This window comes from Aphidius gifuensis, linkage group LG2 (assembly GCF_014905175.1).
Source record: "Aphidius gifuensis isolate YNYX2018 linkage group LG2, ASM1490517v1, whole genome shotgun sequence".
Lineage (NCBI taxonomy): Eukaryota > Metazoa > Arthropoda > Insecta > Hymenoptera > Braconidae > Aphidius > Aphidius gifuensis.
The window spans coordinates 27,745,231-27,771,900 of record NC_057789.1 but is presented as its reverse complement, the minus strand read 5'-3'; the positions used below and the strand labels follow the sequence as shown (position 1 = coordinate 27,771,900).

At 25.1% G+C, this 26,670-nt stretch overlaps 1 protein-coding gene across 3 annotated transcripts in view; it reads left to right on the top strand.

Annotated features, from left to right (window-relative positions):
• Positions 1-26,670, top strand: part of LOC122850019 (CCR4-NOT transcription complex subunit 6-like) — a 208,892-nt gene that overhangs the window by 2,741 nt on the left and 179,481 nt on the right. For all 3 annotated transcript variants that reach the window (XM_044148970.1, XM_044148968.1, XM_044148969.1), the window contains one exon: positions 14-189. In XM_044148970.1, coding sequence (XP_044004905.1) covers positions 14-189 — 176 coding nt within the window. The remainder of the gene's footprint in view (positions 1-13; positions 190-26,670) is intronic.

Sequence of the window (26,670 nt, the reverse complement as noted above, 5' to 3'; positions counted from 1 at the left end):
TTTTTATTTTCAGGGAGTTGTTGTTAAATCAAAATTTCCTTCGTGTGTTACCGTATCAATTAGGAAAATTGTTTCAATTACAAGTGCTTGGACTACATGGAAATCCACTCAGCAAGGAAATGATGGCCATTTATGGTGAACCATCAGGGACCAGCAAGCTGTTATCGTATATGCTGGACAACTTACAAGGTCAGTGAATATTTATTTTTAATATTTTTAACACAACTAATAAACAATTTATTTATATTTATTTTTTACACATGATACAAATTTGCGAGCGTAAACAAAAAAAAACCAAGCAACAAATGAACTTGAAATATTTTAAAATAATTTTACAAATTATTATACATGTTATGACTACGACAGTTTAAACAATTTTAAATAAATTTTTATATTTATAAATATTTATTTTAAACTAAATGGTACGTTTAGTATCTGTATTACCAACGTTGGTATTTTGATTCATCAAGATTCAAGCTCTTGTCGACAGATAGCTCGATGCGTTCAATTTTCAAATATTATTATTTTAATCTCGAGTAAATTTATTTATTCATCATTAATAATAATAGTAGTATGTAATACAAAAAGTTGATTCAATTAAATTCCTGAAGAACAAAATAGCTTTATAAACAAAACAAAAAATGAAAAAACAAATCTGTAGCTGATGTTGTTGCTTGATAATTATATATTTTTTTAGATTACTCTAGTTATCGTTTAAATATAATTTAAAACTAAAAAAAAAAAAGGTAACATGCTTTATACATAAAGAATATTATGGATGGATTAAAATATTCAATTTATCCTTTTATAAATTGTACAAGCATTCAATTTCAGGGATGGATAGTTATATCAAAGAAAATAATTTTGAATGAAGTTTTATAATACCCCCCATGATCAGCTTCAAAGTCACACGTATACTGACATAAAACATACATGACTATGAATTGAAAATATATATATACTTATATGTGTGTGTGCTGGACTGGTGATGCACATTAGTGCCTACATAATTTGATTTCTTTTATCAACTGGGGTCAAGTGGGTGTGCCAAGGTGCGCAAGCGCCAGTGGGTGGACATACAGAATTTCATGATGTTGTTATTACTTATAGAGATGATAAAATTCTTTACTCACCACATATAAATATATATTTCTTTTTGAATCAAAAGATATATAAAGAAATATGAAAAAAATAAAAATAAAAAATAGCAAAGGGCGGGCAATCCATTGTATTTGTAAATTTTTGCACGTTGGTCCATTGCTGAAAGACTCTCTTGGTTGTTGATGCCCAACCATTCTTTGCATCATCCATTGTTCTCTGACTTTTACTATTCTTTTGGTATGTGTGGTATATATGCCACACCCGTCATCTCATTTTATTTTTTAATATTTATATATTTTTTTTTATTTTTTAACGTTTCGCATCGTTGAAAACACTCGAGTTTAAGTTCTATCTTTCCAACAAGATATTCCATCGTCATGCTATCTCTTATCAGTAATAACATCGGGTACTTTGACTACGTCACTGATTTACTAGGCTTATTTTTTATTTATTTATTTTATATTTTATTATCAAGTTTTATTTACTTGATAAAGAGAAATAAATAAATTCAACCACAAAGATAGTTTATTAAATTTACAAATGTATGGTTTAAATCTTGACCCAACAAATGAAACTTTAAAGCAGCTTTAAAATTGGACAAGAATAAAATTTAACAAAGTTCATGTAAGTTGCATTTGACATTTGCGTCTTCAATGCTTGACCTATATTTTATCGTAAGCTATACTGTTGAGACTAACTCTCTTTCAATATCACTTGAGATACAATAGGGTTCATTCTTAGCCAGTACTTTTCAGACAATAATACTTTGAGACATTTTATATTATTTATTTTATTATATAAATGTATTCAATTATGACTTTTTTGAGTATTGTCGACTTTGACCCAATCTTATGAATCATTGATCACATCATTCGTTATTTTTGTGGTTTCATGTTTTATATAATAAATTTTTTTATTTCCATTTTCCCTCGAGATTGTAGAAAATTTCGTATTCCGGAAATTGTTGGAGTTTTTCCAAATTCATGGTTCGTCTGTATTTTAAAGTATTACTGTCTTTTTTTTTTTTTTAAACAAAACGAGATAGAAATAAATTTTTTGATGATGTTAAATTTCATCTTTATATTTTTTTTTTTTTATTTTTAACTTTTATTTTAATATATAACGAAATCCCATTAGCTTAGGTTGTTTATAAAATAATAATTTTTTCATTTTCTCAAAAAAAAAAAAAAAAAAATATCAAAAAGTTTTATATTTAAAATTTATTTATCTTTTATTTGAAAATTATATTAAATTCGAAATTTAATCTTTCATTTGGCAAGATGCCAATCGATAAAGCCATTGAAAAAAAAAAGAATATAAATAAATAAATAGAAATTATTTTAAAATAGATTTCCAATTTTTAATATTCAAAGATAAAACTGATAAACTTTTTCAATCTTGTTTACTTAGTAACTGTATAGTAAATTAATAATTCAATAATTAAACAAAAAAAATAAAAATCTTGAATTAGTGATTCAATTGAAAGGTAAATAAAAAAATATCAATACTCTTGTATTGAAGACCAAGTTGTAGACATTGAATGAATAGAATGTCTATATTTTTGAGGGCACAATGTCAGTTAAATTGAAAGTGAGTAAATAGTGAAATCGATTATAGATAATGAAAACGTGTTTGTCCATATGGCTATAATACTTGTCCACCCTTTATTAATAATATATATAGGTCATTGCTTGTTGGAAGATGTACGATAAGAAATTATTATCAATGTGAGACTAGAAAGCTAATTGCAAAATTACTTGGTGATTAGCCGTTAGATTATTGTAATAATTCATCAATAAAAAACACTTTGATTGATAGTAAAATAATATTTCTATTCAATAGAAAAAAATTACAAAAGACATAAAAAAATAATGATAATTTAATAAATTGATAATAACTCTATTAAACAACAATATTTTATATACTTGTAATTTATAAATTATTATTAACGATAATCAGTTATAACAATCTGAGAATTTTTTTTTCTCAAGTGTGGGTTTTTTTTTTTTTTTTTTTTTATATTTATTTTTCTGTTGTCCCCATTTTTTTTTTTTTTTTTTTTTATTATTACGTTATTTTTATTACGTTTTTATTGTTGTTATTTTTTTCTTTTTTTATTGTTATTCTTTTGGAACCCTAAAGCGTAACAGAGTCAAATAAAAGTGGGTTTGTCACAAGTCCGTTTACTTTGTGTCACGCTGAGAGAGACTTGAGAATATCGACAGTAACTATATACATTGGGGTCAAATGAATAAAACACGTAAAAAATATTTATTTAAAATATTTAACAATCGTTAAAACATCCGCCAGATTTTTTTTGCTATTCTCGGATTGTCTAGGTGAATTTAAAAATTAAAAAAAAAAAACTTATAATCAAGTATTCTCATGGTTGATACTTGTTGAATAATTTAATAATGATGATTTTATTATTTTAATTATAATTTTTACATAAATTAAAACTTTTTCATGATGAAAATATAATTATTTTTTTGTTTTTCTTTTCATTGATATTTGAGTATAATACAGGTGGTAGGGTTCATCATATAATAATACGTTTCAGTTGACACTTTGAAAATAATTATGGTTTGAAATTTTTTTTCATATATATGTTTGAGTGCGAGAACTTTTGTCTTTCTTTATTCGAGTCTTCGTGTAAATTGAGGCCGATGGAAAGAGGTGAAAGTGGCACGTGATATATTTCAAGCGAACCGGCAGCATACGAACAAACGATGTTCATTATACGACTTTATGTACGCTTTGTGCATTTCAATGGGGCAAAGAACTTTTGCAAAATGCCACCTATTCTTTAAAGTGCCATAGTATTTCTCCAATTTTACTGCACAGATATTCTTGGCTACCTATTGCATGACAACGAATTTATTCAATTGTTCATTAGAATTTATTTATATTTAAAAATTAATTTTTATATCGTTTCAAGTTTCAACGATAGGCTGTTATTTTTTTTTTTTTGATTGTTATCGTGTATATATTTCATTTTTTTTTTTTATTTATAATTTTTTCAAATAATTATTGGTGCATAGGATTTTATTTAACCATATTATCATGAAAATCACTCAGCAGTTAATTATAGCTTTATTTTATTTTCTAATGTTTCGAATTTTGTCTCATCAAAAAAAAAAAAATGTTTTCTACTTTTTTATGATGATTTTTAAATACTTTCTCTCATTTATATTAATTATTTTTTTTATTATTAATCAATTGTCGTTTTTGAGTAAATACATTAAATGTATTAATAATTTTTTTATTTTTAAATTTAATTTAATATTTTCGTTTTATTTTTTATCGTAAATTGTATATGTATCAGTGTGGATTAGCTTTCCACCTACTTTTAAAACGTGGGAAAGGGCGTATTGTGTAGTCACGGCAATGCAGAAGCGAGTCTTCAAATTCCCACTCCATTTGCCAGACGATCCCTTATCGCAAGCTTTTTCGCACATGGATTTACTCATACCATTTCTATACTCTCTATTATTGAAGGATCTTTTTTTTTTTTTTTTTATTTTTCCCTTTATCATAGTCGAGCTATATATATCAATTCGAGATATTTCTTTTTTTTTTTTTCTTTCACTGTGTGTACATTGACGATGTGGAAAACGAGGAAAAGTCGAGCTATTTTCAGTGATCCTGGGTTTAGTTGGTTGCCAGTCGGAATAACGGTCTTTATTGGATCCGATAATTGCAGCATTTTCTCGAGTTCTTCTGATTAATTGATCCTTTGAAAACAGTTGAAGGGGCATTGATAGAAAAAAAAAAAAAACAAAAAATTATATATATATATATTGATAAATGAAAGTATAAAACAATGATTTTCGATTAAACATTTATTTTCGTTAAATATATATAATTTTTTTTTTATTTATGATTTTTTTTTTACTCTTAAACAAGCTAATTGAATTCCAATATAATTTTTTTTTTCTCTATTAATTCTATTTGATTAAAAGCTGATAATTTAAAAGAATTTTTATTCGTATTTAATTTTTTAATTTCTTTATTTGATTATTATATTGATTGTTTGTTTATGGAACTGGTCTTACTTGACAAATGTCCAGTAGAACATTGTATGTCATTACAATATATATGTATATAAGATAAGCCCACGTTTTCTTGAGCACGTATGACTCACTTTCTACGATGAAAATACAGCAATATATACAGACGAGTATACTTTCTTCGCTTGGCTTGTCGAACTATTATTAACTGGCGTACAAGCGTGTACGTGTTGTACCAGATACAAGGTACATAATTTACATTAATTTCCGGGCACCTTTTCCCTCATTTTATTTGTATGTATATACAGATAATTATTTCCGCTTTAAAAAATTATAACTAAACTTGTACTACTTTCATTTTTCACTAAATTAAAAAAAAATATATGTATGCATATACTGTTTTTTTTTTAAATTTTTTATTTTCATATCATTTTATTTATTTTTTTTTCTTTATGAATAATTACATTTATAACCTTGGCCTTGGTATAATTTCGGGGCCATTTTTTTGAATTATTTTATTTTTTTTTTTGTTTGTGTGCTCTGATTTATGTTTTGTAAGTTAAAGCAACCTCAAAATATAATAATTCTGAATGAAAAATACTCGTGCTAAAATTATTTTCAAGGATGAAACTTTACATAATAATATTTATGATCGAGTTGTTAATTTTTTTTATTTTTTTTTTTTCTAAATAAGGTAATAACTGTGCCAACTTGAAAACAGATTGATAAAAAACAATTTGAAAATTTAATATTTAGTTTAACTGGCATACTATTATTATGAAAAATATTTTCTGTCATATTAGATAAAAATAAAAATATCACATATACACTTGTAAATTAAATAAAACCACAATAATAATTTTGTATGAAATCGTTGCCAAATTTATCGTATCAAATACAAGAGCCATTGAACCCCATTTGAAATTCTTGACATTGGCTTGTTCGTTAGCAAGAGCTATCGTGTTTAATATATTTTATCGGAATTCATTGGTAAATTCCTATGCCCAATATACTTGTTTTATATTTATTTTTATTTTTCATCTTTAAATTGCTTATTTATGCAGATTATTTATTTTTTTTTAATATACTTTATATGTATACCAGGTTTTCAGGAAGGGTTGAATTAGTTGTTTACATTTTGTTGATGAGGATGAGAATTGCTATTTGAATTTCACCCCAGGTCTCATGTTGAATTCAAATCGTGTTTACGGTTTAATATGCTAATTTTTTGTGTTATGCTAGAATAATAATTATTAAAAAAAGTAATTATTATTATTATCATTTTAGTAATATTTAATTTTGAGTAAATACACTAGTAAAAGAAAAATTAAAATATATTAAAATTATTTCTATCAGACGAATTTTGGCAATTTAATTTTTTCAATTATTTTTTTTCTTTTATACATATAATGTTATTTAAAGATGATAAATAACAATAAAAAAAAAAAAACAATCTATTTCCGTAGTATGAAATCAATAATGTTATTCTCAGAGATTTTTTATTACTACATAGATAATAGATCTTTGGATTATCTTATCTCGAGTCAACAAATTTACTATAGTATATCAAGCACGACCTATTTTCGTGCCACTTTCACACACATCTGGTGTCATGAAGATTTGTCTACCTAGAATCTTTGATGGCTAATAAATTAGCATGAAGAAGCTAAGAACCATTTATTTCTCTATATTTTATCACCTCTCTCTTTATATCTTTTGTTAATTATTTTTTTATCGTTTTTTGATTTTTGATTTTTTTTTTTTCATTAACTAAAGAAGTAAACTATTCGATTTTATTATGATTAACCTTCAATTTTGTATTTCAATCACTCAGTCAATTATTAGAAAGTTTATTACTTTGATAATTTTAGGTCATATAGAAAAGATGCAAGAAAAAAATGAAATACATATTAAATGTTCATTTATAAATTTTCAAATAATAATCTTGATAAATAATTTATTCAATAAATATATATTTAATGTTAATGATATGATTAAATTTTTTTTAGTTTATTTTTTAACTTTATATTTCGTGATAGTTTAATTTTTTTTTGTAAAAAGTTATGCATATAGTGGAGACTACTCACACCCACGTTTGTTGTTTTGCACGATTTCCTGCCTTTCTAGAGGCAACTTGGTAAACGAGGCGAATCAAACGATAAGAACATTCACTTGGCATATAGGAAAAATATAAAAACAAATGTTGGCAGCCAATAGTACCCTCTGTATATGAAATTGTACCATGTATAATAGTTAAAAGTAACTATTATAAATGATACTCTTATCATGAAAAAAAAATATAATTTTTTTTCTAGCCAGTTTATGAATGTTTTTTCTTTTTTTATAAATAATATCCCTTCATGTGTCTTGCTGCTTTTTAAAAAAACTCTTTAGTTCCAATCTTTTGGAAAAAACAGTCTTCCCTTGCGAATTGCATGAAAGATAATTTGAATGAATTTTACATTAGAAAAGTCTTTTAACAATGTTGCATGCACTTTGGCAAAGTAGATACATTAGGAATAAAAAACAAAATTATTAATTCATACATCTTATATATGGTGATCTTGCTCACTCCATTAATATCTTAAGTTTTTTAAAAAAATATTTTATTCAAGCAGAAAATTGAACTGGCAAATTAAAAAAATACCAAGTTTTAGAGAGTGTGTGTGTGTTTTTTTTTTTTTATGTTTGAGACCTTTTATTTATTAATTTTTTTAACTTAAAATTATTTAACTTGCATTACTTATTCAGAGCAATTCAATTGTATATTAAATAATTTTATAGTAAGTGCAATGAACGATTATTTAACTTAAAAAATAAAAAAAAAAATAAAAATAATTTGACGGTTAGCCACGAAGTAATTTTCAAAAGTTTTGTGAATATTGTGGTGAAAAAAAAAAAAATACCGCTTCTATACAGTCGTGACAAGCATTCATTTAAATCTGTCTAATTGATTAGAGAAGCTTGAAAATAAGGAAATCACAAAACGAATGCCTTTTGCGGTACGTCGATAAATAAATTTTAAGTTTACTTTATATAAATGAAAAAAAAAATATGCGGTGTCGTTTTATCGTCTCTAATGTATAAATAGAATAATCAACGTCTATATTTTACAACAAGAATATATAACTTTCTATTCTTTCAACAATCGTAATTTACACGGTCTTTGGTTTACCACGAAAAAATAACTAATTATATTTTTTTTTTTCCATTAAGAATATATTTATATCCTCTAATTATGTATTTTTAAATTATTTTTCTTTTTGGCACTCAGAATAATGCCAATCAAAATAATTAAATTATTATAAATTTTATTATTTGTCATTAAAATTAAAATTCCAATTTGTTTTATATATATTTTCATTTATTTTTCTCTCTACTGTACGTCGAAAGGTTCTCTTGTGTTTAATGTACATTTTCACAACCAACACACAAAAGCAGTATTTCTTGAAAAGACCATTTCAAGAAACTTAAATGTAGTTTTCAACAAATGCACATCCTTTGCTGCCAATAGGTTGCTACCTGTCAATTAAGGTCAGCCATTTTGTTCAATTAGATTTTCTAAAGTTTGTCGATTACCAACTCTCCCTCTTTAAACAACGAGTGTTTTTATTTTTACGAAAAACAATGAGTTTTTAAATGAATATATACATGCAGTCGTTTTATGTTGTTTGTAAATTTTCTAGGCCTTGCCTATTACTTGGTAGAAATAGTTTACTCGAAAATTTATATACCCGCGTGTTTAAGAAGGACACAAGTATATTTAATTTACAAAGAAATTTACTGCACTTGGATTACTTGTGTTGTCAAGTTTAATTCACTTGAAATCCAATTTTATCATTTGTTATAGTATTATATATTATTTTTATTTTTTTTCAATTAACTTTATCAGACGGAAATATTAATTTTTAAATCGAGTCTAATTTATCATATATATATAAATTAATTTGGTTGATGTCAAAACAATTGGTGTATGAAATAATTATCATTCACATGGATGATTTAATTTTTTTTTTTCTCTTCAATAGTGCTGGGCTTGTATAATAAATATTAATGATAATTATATTTTTTTTTTTTTCGAAACAAATATCAATTAATTGAATTTTATTTATGATATTTTTTTCGTCATACAAAAATTAATAACTTTCATTAAATTACAGTGACAATATTTCAATTATTAATATTTTTTATAATCCAATAAAAAATAATAATAATTGTTATTTTTGAATATTTAATATTTATATTCATTTTATTTTTATAAAATATTTTTTAGTACTATGCAAATTTTAGAAAAAAGAAAAAAGTGTTCATTCTCCTGGGCTTAAATCGCGTGATACACGTAAAGTGAAAAAAGTATAATCAACTTTTATCGTATATTGTAGAAAATCGTTGGTAATTTGTGTGAATTTTTTTATTATTTTTGCTCTCATTTTGGCCATAAGCTAGGAGAGAAAAAAAAAAAAGATGAGGGAGTGTACAGTATGAGCCTCGAGGTATATGAGTGTGGGCCACCGCATGTAGAACGCATTTTGTTTGAAAATATATATGTAGATGGATAAAATTTTCCTCCAACAGAAAACAATATTAGTAATGCAAATCGTAATGCAAGACTTAGATATGAAAACTTTGTATCCATGCTTTTCGTGGTTTTCTAGATTTTAATAACTGTGATATATACATATATGTTTTGGTTCATATTGCTATGTCTAATTTTAGAAGTAAATTTGTTTTCTCTTTCTCTCTTTTTGCATCTTTCTATACCTATCTTTTTCTTATTTTGTACATTTTCATCTAATGTGCAGTATGCACCAGCTGAGATTGGTGAAAGTTTATATACTGAAAAGCAGAAATCATGCCAAATTAATATAAATTTTTCTTTTTAAATTTATAAACTATAAATAAACATTTTTTTTTTTTTTTCTAAATTGATGATAAAACTTGAGTATATATTTATACCTGAGTTTTATTTGACTTTTAATTTATTTTAGCATATTAAAAATATTTCAGAGAATTTTTTTTTTTTCTCTTTTTTTATTAGCATCAAAAAAAAAAAAAAAAATAAATAAATACTTCAGATGTCCAGTTAGAATCCCCATTTAGATGTATTTTTTTTTTTTTTTTCTAATGTCTTGAATTTTTTGAAAATAAAGATTTGTTGAGGTACAAAACATATTTGTTGAGTAGGACAGTACCTTTGGCTAGTGACCTCTTTCTTAGGTGCTTGTTAGAGAAAAAAATAATAATAAAAAAAAAAACCGGTTACTATCGTGTGTATAGGATACATAATATAAACACCTTTTTTTTTTTTTTTTCACGTATATTTTATTAACGTATTTCTCGAAGTAATTTGGAGGTATCTCTTGGGACCTTGAAATAAAAATCTTTCAAAAGTTAAATAAACTTTATATATACACAAACATAACCACGCACAGTATATCTAAATGAAATTTAACCACTAGCATAACTATGATTTACTTGTTAGTTAAAAAAATTAAATTGAAAAATGAAAATTAAAAAAAAAAACCTCAAACTTATCTTAATTTTAATAAAAAAATTTAAAACTATTATTCATTTTCTTATTTTAAGACGAAACAATGTTTCTCTAGTTACAATTAAAAATTAAAAACGAAAAAAAAAAAAAAAGAATTTAGTCTAATATGATCCTTCCATCTACAGCTCCATAAGGATACCATCTTTGAAAGCTTGAGTTACCAACTTTTAATAGATGATATATGAAGTTTTAATTAGAGTCGTTTTAATGAATTTCACAATTAAAGTTGTACTACTGTATACATGTATATATAAGCTATCGTACTTTGTGAATTGTTTGAAAGTCGATGTGTTAGTATGGGGTTAAAATATACGTATACCGTTGTTGAGTTTATATCCATTAAGTCTGTCACCATGTGGCAAGACAAGGAGAATGGATTTCCTGAGCTACGTTGTATATTTATATATAAATTGAATATACCTGTATCAACAATAGTGTGTATATATACAGTGTGACTAGATTGTTTACTATTGAAGACCATCTCTAGCTTGTCCTCGTTGTGCCAACACCTCGTGCTCACAATCAATTTATTTCTTTGTCAATAAAATATATCCAACATTGCACTGTACAATTAGTGATTGGAACACTTGTGACAGACAGGTGTGCACTGAATGCTGTCTAAAACTCAAGGATGTAATTATGTATAGCTTAACACATTTTAATATTATTTAACCTGTACAAATTAATGTTAACAAAATAATTTAGTACCTGCTTAGTTAATAATAATAATTTTTTTTTTTTCCAATAACAATTGACCTCGTTGACTTTTTAATTTAGCCAAACTCAACTCTTGCGCATATGAAATTTATAATTTATAGATTATATTATTTATTTATAATTTTTAAAAGCGTAAAACTGATGATTTTATATTTTTCATTATTATTATTATTTATAAAATATTATTATAAATTTTTATAGATATTTAAACTTTATTAACTAACGGGTAAATGTCACGTTTATTTAGTTTCATCGTTTCCCGTTCGTTTACTCTTTTGAGTAGTTCGATTACTCGATAAATAAGAAAAAAAAAAAAATATACATATAAATAGTAAGAGAAAAAATATCTTGGTAAAAGCATGTACAATTTGAAATTGCCGCGAAACTAATTACAACCAGTTGTTACTCCTTTTGTTGTGAATGCATTCGTGACTTGACTATCAAATACTGGTTAAATGTATATATACGAGCTTTTGAACATTATGTTTGTGTCTGTATTTTCAAATCGTTTATGGGGAGGAGTTGTACGACCATGACCCAATGACCGGTGTAAATCATGGTGTACAATTCAACATGGGCTCGTAAACTTGGCATCGATGCTCGTTAGCCATTACTTGCAAATCCATGCATTGCTGTGTATCTTGTCTGATGGTTTCACGGATCCACTTCAATTGAGATACATATCGATCTTTATGCGTATACCGCTGTAAATCGAAAACACGTAGATTTTACTTACTCATTCTTTTGTATTATTTTTTGATTATCATTTTGAATTTTGTTTTTCTTTTTTACGGATAAAAAAAATAAAATATAAATAATATAGATTATTTATTGATAATAAATAATAATAATATTCCAATTACATTGATAATTTATTGTAATAGAAAATTGCATTTCTATTTTTTTTGTTTTGATAAAAATAAATATGTAGCTTTATTTATACATTTTTACTGGTTGTATTTTTTTTGGGTCATAAATGAGAAAGATACGTTAAATGAATGGAAAAAAAATAAAAAAAAGTTCCAATAAAAGACTTGATGACGTGAGGATCGCGAGGCCAGGTTGAATGATGTCAAGCAAAGTTTTTTTTTTTAAATTTTTTTCGACGCTGAGTTCGTGACATGGCTTACGCTTATGAGCCTCAAATTCGGTCAGAGTGTCCGGAGGTACTCGAAAGAACAGACGTAGTAACCTCACGCTGTGACCTCGCAACTATGTATTTCGTGACAGCAGAGTTTCATACATTCACAAATATTTTCTAATATTTTTGTTTGTTGCTTGAATAATTTATCTGCAAAGCATTATATATTTCTAAATATTCCTAAATATTTCTATCTATGCGACAATTAAAAAATAAAATGAATAAAAAAGGTTTTGAAAATGAGAATTATTTTTGAATTCAACATGAGTACTTCAAGTACAGAGTATTATTATTATTATCATAAACAAAATATGAAACTTTCAATCGCTATATATATTATATATGCTGTACCCAGTTATCAAATAGTGAAGTCTTGTTGAGGTCATTTAGAAGACACTATGCGCAAGTTTCTTCAAAGTTATAAGGACGTGTTGAGAGGCTGATTTAAAAGCCGAAATACGTGACTTTCGACAATCTTCATAAGAAAAATATTTTTTGAGTGCTTTTATGTAAATTTATTTGCATAACACATTTGTTAGTGATTAATTTTATTATTTTTACAATACTTAATTATGACGAAGTGTAAATTACAATGTAATCAAAAATTTTATGAGCTTTCAGTGAATATTATTCTCACAAAAATTAAAAAAAAAAATTTTATTAATATTTTTCTTTTTATTATCATAATATAATAAATTTAAAATTTTATCTTGATTTGTTATTAATTAATTCAATAATAAATTTTATGGTATTAAAATATGTGAGAATTTTGACACATTAGATCAGAAAGTTTTTAGTTCTCACTGACCTTTCTGTGAAAGTTTTACTACAGTGTTTATATTTAATTTTATTTGACGGAGGTCGGCGATCGTTAGTTCTCACAATGTCAAGGATCAGGTGCGTGGCATACGCGATTCATTGAGATAAAAATTTATACACAAATACGCAATTTTTAAAAACTCCTAAGGGAACATATAAAATTTTCATTCGCATCTATAATTAATTACCCGTTAATGCAATTCACGCCTACTTTCATACACTCGATAATAATATTTATTTCTTTTTTTGTTTATTTACTTGATTTTTTTTTATAATTTTAACTTTATGATTTTTGATTATTGATGATTTATGTAATATTCAAAACATTGATTCATAAATTATTTTTCAATAATAAATATTCAAACTTTTGATAAATATTTAAAATGCAAATTTTTTTTTTTTTTTTGCAGACGTTAGAAATTATTTAAAATGACACTTTTATAAATTTATTTTGATGCCTTTTATGATTTTATAAAAAGTTTTTTTTTTATCGAGTTATAAAGTTTTTATTTTTTTTTTTATTTGTTGTTGGGTAAGTTGAAAGTTTTTGAATTACCCAAATTTAGTTTTGTTTAAAATCATTAATGCTTGGTTGTTTTAGTTTTTTTTTTTTTTTATTTTCCCTACATCCTAAAGAGCTTTTTTATTTTTTTATAAACTCTCTTAAGAAATTCGTAATTAGATTTGTGGGTTGAGGACAAAATAAACAAGCAAAAAAAAAAAAATAACAGCATATATATCTGTCAATTTCGTTGTATTGTCTGGTTCCATTGAAGAAACCCAAAATGCAATCTGACTGTTTTTTTTTTTTTGTAAATCTTGGCATTCACGTCGACCAAGTGAACCCAAGTAATATATTTTACTTTTTTTTATAACTCTCTGTATCCACGAACAAATGCTCTACGTGCTCAGAAATTTGGATTACTATTGACAGTTTGGACTTTTCCAATTAGATCAGTGAAAGATTCATGGCCATGTGGTCTCTTTTGCAGATTTAAAAATTGCCGAGTTCTGACTTATATGTGCCAGCTTGTATGAAATATATATTTGATCTTGAATTATTATTATTTTATACTTGCAGTGTAGTCTCAGTAATATCTTTCATTCTAAATTTGAAATTTGATCGTTGCTTTTTTTTTTTTTTTGGCATATATCGCTCGAATCTCAATCAAGTTTGTATGATACACTTGAACCGGTATTTAAGCGTGAATCTGATTTGAATGAGGCCAAGGAAATGAGAGCCGATCGTTTCCAAGCACGAAGTTAAAAAAAAAAAAATGATAATAATTTTTTTTAAATGAAGAACGAAGGGAAACGAGCTGGTAACTTTCTCCGGTGATTGTCCCACTGACCCCGATATTATTGAGTCAAAGATTTCTATGCTCAGTTTTTTTTTTTTTTTATTTTATTTTTTTTCTATTTTTTAAAGAAGATCTATTGTGTGTTAGCCAACCAGATTCTCAGTTTTTGTTGTCGGACCTATATATTCCACCTTGCTTAACTTGAACATTTTCATTTTTTTTTTTTTTTTTCTGTTGCTATTTTCTTTCATCATGATTCAACAGAATTTTTTCTACTCTTCATAATCCTGTCATCTACATCCTCATTTTCATCCATTTACTTTTTCCATGTGTACCGTAAAATAAGGATCTTATGAAGAACCATGGTTTTCTTATGAAATCATAAATATATAAAGTACACCAACTCACAAATATTTTTCTTTCTTGTTTATTTATTTATTTTTTTTTTTCGTAATACTTTTCTCAAACTTTTTTTCATCCTTTTTACTTTCATTATTTTTGTTATTATTATTTTTTCATTTCAAAGATTTTCCTGGTGTTTAATAATAGCTTTTGTAAATTGGCATTTCAATTAGCCTGCTAATAAAAGTAAAGGTGAACATTTTTAATGAAAAATGTTATTTTAATTTGACAAACAAAATGTCTTTTAGAAAAAAAAAATTTATTTAATTTAATTAACCTTTTAGTTTGTCAATATTTGTTATAATTTTTTTTCATTCATTTTAATTTTGTCGAGCACTGAAATAACAGTGTGTAAAAATTTTATTAAAGTTTTTATTTCGTAAGAAAAGTTTTCTATAAATATTTTATTATTTATTTATTTGTCTTTAAATCAATTTAATGATCAGCTAAAAAATTTTTAAAGTCCGTTCAGATATTCAATTTCTCTAGTTGGCTTAGAAATAAAATTATTTTCATAATTGAAACGTGGAAGAAATACTCAAGTCTAAAAGATTCAGTTTTGAAATGTCGTTAGTCAAATGCATCTTGTATACTTGCATCAACTAGAATGATATGATAAAAAAAAAAGATGTCTCAAGTAATCTCCATATAACCTTTACCTTTTTTTTTTTTATTTTTCCTTATTTTTTTATTTTTCTGTTATGCCCGAGACATCCAATACTTTGAGTCGTCATTTAAACTTACTTTCCCAATATACTATATTCATAGTCTCATTTTATTTATTTATTTATGTTTTTTTTTTTCATTTTTGAACCGTGAAAATCAGAGTGGTTTTTACATCAGAAAAGTTTTTGGTACTATAGTCACGAGATGAGTTGAAAAAAAAACTTTCTTCTACAATTATTATTATTTTTTTTTTTCTGTTGAATTTTCTCTTTCACCCAGAGACAAGAGAGTAATTATCTTTTAGAATATCAAGATGCAAAACCAAGGTACATGATAAGACCAAGTGCTGAGAATGCAAACAAACAAAAAAAAAAATCAACTACTTCACAGGAAGTTTTTTTTTTCCTTATTTTTTTTTTTACCAGTTAAATAAATAATATAAAAATGTAAAAATTAAGATACTTCAAGATGAGAAATATAAAATGATAATAATATTATTCTTCAAGTGGTTAAGAGATACACAATATATATGTGAAATAAAAAAATAAAAAATAAAAACAACATGCCATAAAGTTTAGAGTCAGTTATATCAGTTGAGGTCATCTCTAATTACACGTAAAGTTCATTGCTAGAAATATGTGATGCCTACAAACTTAGACACTGTATTATTCAATCTAGATTGTGTCTTGTAAAGATAAAATATATATTCATGAAAACACGTTGTTGTATGAATGAAACTTTGATATAACAAGAGAAGACGAAAATGTATGTTGGACATTTTACTAAATTCAAGTATTGCAATATAGTGACGTAATTTGAATGCTTGAATAGACATTGAATATATATGCAGTTGTAAACAAACTTGAAATTTCATATCGTGTATTTCTATAGAACAACTAAAATTTACAATATATATTCTGATGATGCAACTATTGAAGTGTTTTGGTACACTATCTTCACTTTACAATTGTTCCAAATGTTTTTTTTATTTTTTCATTATTCTCAAAAATGTTTTTTTCTATTTTTTTTTTTTTTTTTCAAACAAACTACGTAATCATACGCTTGAAAAATATTCATTTTACATAATGGGCTTGGTTTTAGCCCATTTTTATTTTTTTTTATATATTTGTATTATTATAAATTTAACGAAAGGATTTACAATTTTTTTTTTTTAATATGAAAAATCTATATTAGCGTATTAACAAAAATATGAATAAAATAATAATCTTTTTTGTGTTTTTTTTTTTCTGTTACAGGTAAGCTGTTTATTAATAATTTCATGGCACATGCATATTTCAAAAATTAAGGTAATAGTTTGCTTGAATTTTTTTTTTTCAAATTCAATTTAATTAGTAGTTGATTGTTGTGTAGTTTAACAAAAAAGACACTCATTATTTTATGTATATATAAAATCGATAGTGTAATTACTTTGTCGAGATGAAATTATTCAGAAACCTTTTAAGATAACGAGAGTGACTTTTCCTCTCGACACCTAGAAAACCAGAATGACGTGTAGCTTGAGCGTGAGTTGTTTTAAAGTTTTCTTCTCATTCAGAATTTTTTTTTTCATTTTAGTCGTTTCTTTTTTAATTTTTTTTTTGTGCTTCTTGATTCGTCGGTTCGTTTTTTATATATTTTTTATATTTTTTTGGGTTGGCTTTAAAATTTTACTGGGTATGCAAAAAAGAGAAAACCAGTGTGAAAGAAAAAAAATTTATGCACATCACACCACACGTTATAAATTTTCATATAAATATATATATCAACTTTCTTTCGAGCTTGGGATAGAAATCACTATTTTTGTAGTGTTGTTATTATCCATCTGTAAAATTTTGGACGATACATGAAACTTGCAAAATGTCCAAACTGAATTGCCAAAAAAATTTATATATTTAAAAAATATTCAAAAAAAAGAAAAAATATGACTAAAAGCAAATTTTTTTTATTTTATATTACATAATCCTCGGGTTTCGCTATCAGTTATCTTTACTTTGCATATTTTTTTCTCCTCGTCAGTTTATTTACCGACTCTTTTGGAATTTAAAACCAACCAAGAGACTCGAGAACATTGACGTAACAAAATTTTCACACATATTTTATTTCTATTTTTTATTATTATTTTATTTATAAATTTTTTTTATTTTGTTATTTTTGTGCTGAATGAAATTTGATGTTTAAAAGGTGAATGTCTATTGAAGCTTACACAATATAAATTTTTATTCGTCAACATTATCGACTTATTGTTTGCTGAGTAAAATGACAATCACAATCAAAATCAATGATAACAATAACAATTGAAAATAAAGAAGACCGTGTTTTGACTATAAAATGTTGATAAAATTTTTGTTCACTTGTTTATGCATCCACGGTTTATTCTCGATGCAATGTCAGAATGCCAACACGCTCAATTGTCTATTGGGCATTCTGATATTTGCAGATAATCATGTTTTAAAGCTACTCTTTAAATTGTTTCTCAAAGATTGCATTCAACTTTATAAAATAAAAAACAAACAAAGAATACAAACTTTTATAATGCATTTGTCATATTTTAAATTTTCTGTAAATGTTCAAATGTCAAATTTGACATTTGTTCTGATATTTTTTATGCCCTTCAATCTATTATCTTTTTCTTTTTTTTTTTTTTTTCATCAAATATCTGAAAGTTGCATTAGCTGAAATTATACCAAAATTGCAACTGTCACTCATGCTTTTTTCCATTTGGATGTCTGATCGGGCATTTCAATATATACTTCTTTTTTTTTTTTTACATTTTTTTCAACCTTCCATCTTTTATGAACTCTACTATTTATTTATTTTTTTTTTATTCATAAATCATCGATAGTACTGAACGTCAAAAAATTCAATATTCGTTTGAAGCTTTGATCTTAAATTATGAACTATATTTTCAGTAGAAAAAAAAATTTTTTATACGTTTATAAAATTCAGTATATACAACACTTCCATTGACACAAATAATAAACTTATTTGCTTTGAATTACAAATTTTTTAAATAAAACATTTATGCCACAATAAATACTGTAAATAATATTCTCTTTAATTTTTACAGTCTCTTCTTTAATATGTTTATTAAAAATAAAATTATACAATTTACCAGTTTCATAATAACGCGTATATTTTCTTATCTTTAATGGACATTCACTTGACACCCAATATTTGTGAAATAGAGAAGTGATTGAGTATTGGTCATGGGAAGTGGCTGCCGATGGCCTCGATGGCCCCGCAAAATGCTCGACGAACGATTATCGGAAAAATTATATATATATATATGCTCAAGTACAATGTGGATAGGTGAAAATGAACGGCCATTGAATCGAAGGGTACAGCTTAGTCAGCCACTTTGGTTGAACGCCTGCGTTTAATGTCTTCTGGTCACCACTATTTTTTTTTGGGACAAATATATATTTAATTTTATAAAACACGTCTCTAAAGATCTTCGCATATACTTCAAATCTTTTGCGAATGATAAGCTTATTGATTCTTATATAATCACTGTAAAAAATATTCCCCTGATCATAAAAATTTTCCAAATCGATTCAAAAAAATAAAAATAAAAATAACACAGCCTCGACTATAAAGCAACTGTCTTTTTTTTTTTTTCTTCTCGTAGTTTTCTATTTTCTACTTAATCCAAGTATTAATAATTAATTGCGTTATTATAATCTTAGTTTTATTTTAAAAAAAAACATCCCTCTGAATCAATAATGCTTATACTTCACTGAAGTTCAATGGGCTTTGTACCTATCTTGTTAACTTGAGAAAATTTTTTTTTTCTCTATACATTGTTATATATTTATTTAATTATTTAATTTATCATTTACAATCTGTACATAATTTTAATCATGTGCAGTTGTGTATGTGTATGTTTATATTGATTTCTATAGTTCGTTGAACTTTGATATTTATTTATTTATTTTCGGAAAGTATAAATACAGTACATTTATTTATCATGTTTACTTCGTTGGTATTTACGTTTTCATTGTCAATGTGACAACACACAAGTGAGTATCTTGTGCTTTGTCATTATTATTATCATGATTTTATTTTTTTCAACATCATGAGTATCATATTGACATTGAAATCACGTAGGTACCGATCGATGAGGTCGCTTCTGCTTGGCAGTTCACCGCCCAAGAGACAGCAACATAACTTGATAGTATATTATGTACTTATGTACGTATTGTTGCGGCAATGTATGATATTCTGTTGTCGTATAGCAATGTGCGAACGTGACTTATCGGTTAGATGAGAAACGATGGGAATGCGTCTTTTGGGATTTAGTAATGTACTTTATATATACATCTGTTTGTACAATTGTATTATTTGGCACTCTGATAATTTTATAATGCACATGATAAATTGACAGAGGATCAAGTTGATTATTAAATGAAAATTATCTAAATTAAAAAAAAAAAAATTATTGTTAAATAAAAATCAAAGTAAATTACAGACAATAATTTTTCTTAGAGCGTGTTAAAATGCTTGCACTTGAATATATAAGACTAACCAATTCACTCATTTATGTCTAGTAACTGGGCATAGAAATACCATGAAGCAAAGTTTGATATTTCTTGGTTACTTTTCTCATTTCTATCTCACTCATTCAACAGACAAGTTTCATCGTCGTTCATCAACTTTATACCTCTTGTTCCTGAACAAACTTACTTTTTTAGTGGTATTTGTGGGACGCGTTTCATGCTACTACTTGCTTCTTGCTACTTGTTTTTTTTTTTTCCTCTTTTTTACTTCCTGTAGTCTCTATAGTTAAATCAACTTTCCATACAGTAGCAGAGCATTTAAAGAAATTCTCATGACTCATATATCAAATAAAACTTTTGAATAAAATTTTGAAGAATATCTTTAACAATAGTCACGGTGTTTCATGTTGTCCTATAATTAATTTGATGTTTAAACATTTATCTAATTTGTCTAATTAGAAAATTTTTTTTTAAACAAATAATTAATCATCAAAACAATTGTTAGATTTTAGATTGACTATACAGCTTTGACACACAGCTAACGATATAGTTTTTTAAGCCAAGTATAATTTTAGTTACATTTCACAGTCAATCGAATACTCAAGATGATACGCTCAGTAGAAGTTAATGAAAACAATTATTTACAGAGACGATTCAAGAATCTTATTAAGTACTTGAAGAAGTTTAAGTGAGCTTTACAAAATAACTGAGTAAAGTAGAAAATGAGAAAATTTTAGTTTGTAATAGTAAAATAAATTTAACCATGTGGAAATTAAGACGTTTGAAAATTTACACCCCCCATTTATTTTTTAAATCTTTTTTCGACTTTGTTCAGTACAGCTGAGTCATTGTGAATTAACCACCTAATTTTTAGTTTCAAGATTGACATTAGTTTCTTCTTGTTTTACCATCATTAAGTTGTAGAAATTTTTTTCTCTTTTTTAAATACAAAAAACAAAATTGATGAGTTTTTATTTTCAAAAGATATCGTTTGACACAATGACGGTAATATCACGTGTGTATAAAATCATGATAAACTAATATCAAAATGCTTAGATTACAATGAATTAAAAAAAAAAAAATAACTTCTTGTATCCACCACAGAGTTGACATTGTCAAGGCTTTTTTGAAGCATTTTGTAATAGAGCATGATACGCCACAGGCACCTCATCGTTCACATTTCAGTTCTCACGTTAGACAAATTACAATATTCTCTTATGTATATAAATAGCTTTCATCCCTTGCAATATACACCTTCCAATAATCCACCTCATTTTAATTATGTATTCTTCTTTTGGCGTATGCTGATAGTACATAAAAACTTTGTGTTTCAGTAAAAGGGGTCTAGAAAGTTCAATGAAATTAATTCTGCTTGTGGATAAATTTCAAAGCCTGCGTATCAGTCTTATTTTTTTATTTATTTTTACACAATAATACTTTATGTTGATATAATACATGCTACAATTTTCCTTCAAAGTAATTTACAATATTTTTTTTTTTATTATTTAAATCTATTTGTTTGTTTTGTTGATTTTTATATTTTTATTGTGATTAAGAACCAATCTTCCATAGTCCTTAATCTCATTAACTTTGTATACTCTTTGTATATCTTCACCAATGATTATGATAAATCACGAATCCTTGATAAGATTGCTCGATTATTTTTGATGGATGTGTTGTAGAAAGTTGATTGCAGCGATCTATCAGTATTTTTTTTTTTTTATTTTAAATTTAACATACACAAATGTGTTGGTATTTGTTGATGTAAAATGTTTCTATATATATATTTGTATTGAATAGTTATACATGTCTGTCCATTCATGGAATAAAAAAAAATATATATGAAAAACATGCAGAAAAGTTATATAGCGTGTGCTGAAATGCTCATGTATCATGGGTTGCATCTTACTGAAGAAATATATATATAGAATTCTCAATGTCGATTTGCATTTAGTCTATATCATTAATATCAATTAAACTATCATCTAACATTTTATTAAATATATTTCTTAGCTTCTATTGATTAATCTTTCACTTTTTTAAGTATAAACATTTTTAATAGTACTTTCGCTGTTTGTTATTTATAAAGCTTTATATATAAATATAAAGCTTTACGTACGTCTTTTGCAATGAACGGTATTATAGAGCACACTGATTAAAACTAGGTATCCAAGCTATCCCCGGGTAGTAATGGTCCTGCTGTGAATAAAGAAACGGAAAGAAAAGTCTAGAAAATAAAATAAAAAAAATTAGAAAAAATTACAGAGTAAAAAAATTAAAAAATACCTGAAGATGCGACACAAAAGAAAGACTCTTAACATTTTCATTTCTAGCCTTCTTTCTTGTGTCTTTCATTACGTGCTGACTAAGAATAAAAATAATAATAATAATAATAATAAAATATATTTTTTAAAAAATCGTTTTTATTGTTTAATTTTTCAACTGCAGTCTGTAATTTTTTTTATTTTTATTTTTTTTCATAATGCTATTATTGAAATAACGGATTCAAAAATAGTACAAGTTATTGTTGATGTTGATAGTAAATTAATTTAACAATTTATCGTTGAAAAAAAAAAAAAAAAGCTTATATATATATTTTTCAATTGAAGTTTTAAATATTAAAACAAAAAAAAAAAAAAAATTGAAAACAATTTAGTTTTAAATCCGCAAAACATATAACTCGGTTCGTTTTACTGTTTATAGGGTTATATAAATACATAAGTATATATTTTAAGTTTAGTATGGAAATAATTTTCCCCACTTTCTATCAGTAAAGCTTGCACGTATATACGACTTATAGCGCAATACGGTAGTTAAAGTTTTACTACGACCAATATTAAAATACCCACACTAACGAATTTCCATTAACACCCGCGAAATGAACAGATAAACCAGTAACAGTTCAACTAGATGAATATAATTTAGTGAGAGTCACAGAGAGCAAAAGTGGGTTAGGGTTATATACAACTTTAAATGCTTGCTGTTTTAATTTATAAGCTATCATTAAATAAACTCACAAAAAAAAAAAAAAGAAAAAAATATATATACATTTAAAATAAAATTTAAAAAAGCCAAGACAATTTTATTTAGATTTTATGTTTCATTTTAATTATAATTTTTTTGTTTTTTCCTCATGGGTATAATTTGATTAACCGCTTTCATTTGCATTGTAATTTTATTTTTAAAAATTTTTTTTAAAAACTAGCAAAAAATAAGAACTACGATATGTTTTTTTAATGTTATAAATTCGGATTAGCATATTAAATAGAGATTGTTTTATGACAAGTTTTAAATAAATAAAAACGTATAAATAATAATTTTTATTTTTTTATAATAAATATATTAAATACAGCGTGAAAATTTTTATTTAAAGTTTCTCAAGGGAAATATGTTTGAGATGTGAAAACTGAATGCCACAATTCCATGGTTTTTTTTATTTTTATACTCTTAGTTCTCAGCATGACATAGTCTGGTAAATTAATCGTCGTCTTTATAATTAAAATTTCCTGAATTCTGAAGAGAAACCCTGAGGTATACTGAACGCGTTGTTGCCTTTCATCAACCTAAAAGACAAAATAAATAATAAAAAAAAAATCCTTAAAAATTAAAAGAGATTCTTGACAAAAAAAATTCTGGATTTCTCTATATAAGGTTAACAGTTTATTGTTTTTTTTTTTTTAGTTTAATTCTTTTATTTTTTTATTATTTTTGGGCTTATAATGTTACGAAATTTTTAAAACCATAATTGAAAATTAGCTAATTAAGTTTTGAACGTGTCTATATAAATATATATTTTATTTAAAGTACCATGTTTATAATATTGAATATTTTAATTATTCATCGAATTTTTTTTTTTTTTTTTCTTTTTCTTTGCATTTTATATGTATATATGTCAATGATTAAAATGCTTATAATGTTACGAAATTTTTCATAATGATAATTACAACCTTGAAGACACTGCTAATTAAGTTTTGACGTGTCTATATAAAATTTATTTAAAGTACCGTTTTCATATTGAATTATACATCGAATAATTTTTATTTTTTTTTCATTTTTTCTTTGCATTTTTAGTATATGTCAATGAGTGAAAAATACATAAATATTCAAACATCAAAAATTTTTATTTATTCCTTTTTTCAAATAAATATATTCATGAATATTTTTTTTTCCATTTATTAAAAATATAAAATTGACAAATAAAAAACTATTATATAATTCTATCAGGCAATTTGAAAAAGTTATTTTTTTTTTCTCCTTATTTCTATAAATAATTTAAGTATGTTTAAATTTTTTATAACTCAGCATAATTAATTACGAATATTAATTTAATTTATTATCGCTTTTTTTTTTTTAGATATTGTTGAATAATTTTTCAATTTATAAATTTCATATGAGACATTTAAAAAAACGTCTTTCGTCAACGATGAAAGCTTGTTAAAGTTAAAAAAAAAAAATTTCATAAATAAAAATGTCGACAAAATTTAAAAATTAATTTCACATGTCTATCGATTGACCTGGAATTTTATAGTCATTACAAGAACACATTACATTTTTATTTTTATTTTTTTTTTTCGTTAGTAAAACAATTTCTTTATGTTATTATTCCCTGGCGTCATCCAGTGCACAAGTATATGCATTCGAGTTTAAAAAAATGATTAGATGTTGCATCAAATATTGATTATTTTATAAAAGCATTGAAAAGATTTTTTTTTTTTTACTGCAACTACAAGATCTTTTGATGACATTGCAAAACTCACCGTACTGAATTCAATTTATACAGAGAAATCAAATTGAAATCAAAATCAAAATAATAGTTATGGAATATTCATATCTCCATTTATTCAGAATGTTTTATTTCATATTTTAAAAAAAATATATATATTTTTTTTCCGTACTCGTTCTATCAACTATTTAATAGAATTTACCGTTTATATCGAAAAATCAAATCTACTGTGAATAATTACTTTTTATACGGATGTTTCTGTTCATCAAGGTATACGTTCAATCAATTTTTTTTTTTAAATGTAAATCATGATAATTATTATAGATGATTTTTTAATGAACCATTTGATCAATCGATCATCGAGTATATCAATTTTTTTAATCTCTCAACTCATCAATATAAAATAAATTTTTGCAAATTACTTGATGATAAATTTATTGGTAAAAATTATAAATTTATAATCAAGGAATTATGTTTGTCCAGATGGTGGATAGTAAAACCATGAAAGGTATATCATTGTCAACTATTCGAGCACAATGCAAAAGTTTGGCTATTTATTCACTGTCAAGTATTACGTATATAAAGCCTTTCGTGTCTATGATCCTCTTGGGTTTGTAGTTGAAAGTTCTAGGCCACGTTTGCTAGTATATCTACTTGAATACCTATACAAAATGACTCAAATTACTATGGTTTGTTCATGTAGTTAATACAAATCCTCAGTTTCATCAAAATAATAATAATAATAATATAAATTAAGTGTAGTAACAAAGTGAAGACAGTAGTAGTTTATTTGTCGTATTAAAATTTACAAAAAGAAATATAAATTCTTGACGTTTTATTTTTTTTTTTTTTATGATAAAATTTATTCAAACAACTATGAAAAATATAGAAAAAAAAAAAAAATGATGCAGCTATCGATAAATATTGGCTGTATAATATTTTTATGACAATATTGTTATTTGAAAAATTTTCACGTCTACTTTATAAAATTCTAAATTTGTCATGAATCACAAGTTTATGCAGAAGACAATATTAAATTAATGATCTATCATATTCTCAGAATTTTTGTATTTTTTTTTTTATTATCACAGTATTATTTGTCGGTATTTTATACTAAAAGAAATACATGTTATTTTAGATATCTCAGAAAATAGAGAGTCGAATTATTTTGTCGGTAAATTTTTTTTTTTTCTTTACTTTCATTTAGCGTTTCATATTGTTATGGTAAAGTGGTGTGTTTAATGTCAACCAACGGAACTAATAATATTCTATACCGTTTTATTTTTTTTTCCTTCAAATCTGATCCTTTTGCAATGAGTGAACCGATTCAAGCCACTTGTCCATGACTTTTTTGTCATTTCCGATCATAAAAGTATTCAGTAACTTTTTTTTCTTTTTTTTATCGTAAAAGAATATTACCGCAGAGATTGAACGAAAAAAAAAGAAAAAGAAAGAAAGTGAGTCTGGAGAGATAGTGAGATAGATAAAGATAGTTTACGAATAAGTTAAAAACTTTTCTTTAACTGCAAAAAAAATTATTAGTTATCTGTCAAATGTAAATTATTATCTTAAACTTTGCCATGTCTATTAGTGCCGTTTTTGGCTATGAATATTGTAATATTCGATATTTCGATTTATGAAATATTAACGTGAGAGAAACTTGACCGCATCATTTTATCTTTGACCTAATTTAAATGACCCATAATAAATTATTATATCGATAATTGATCGAATATAATAATG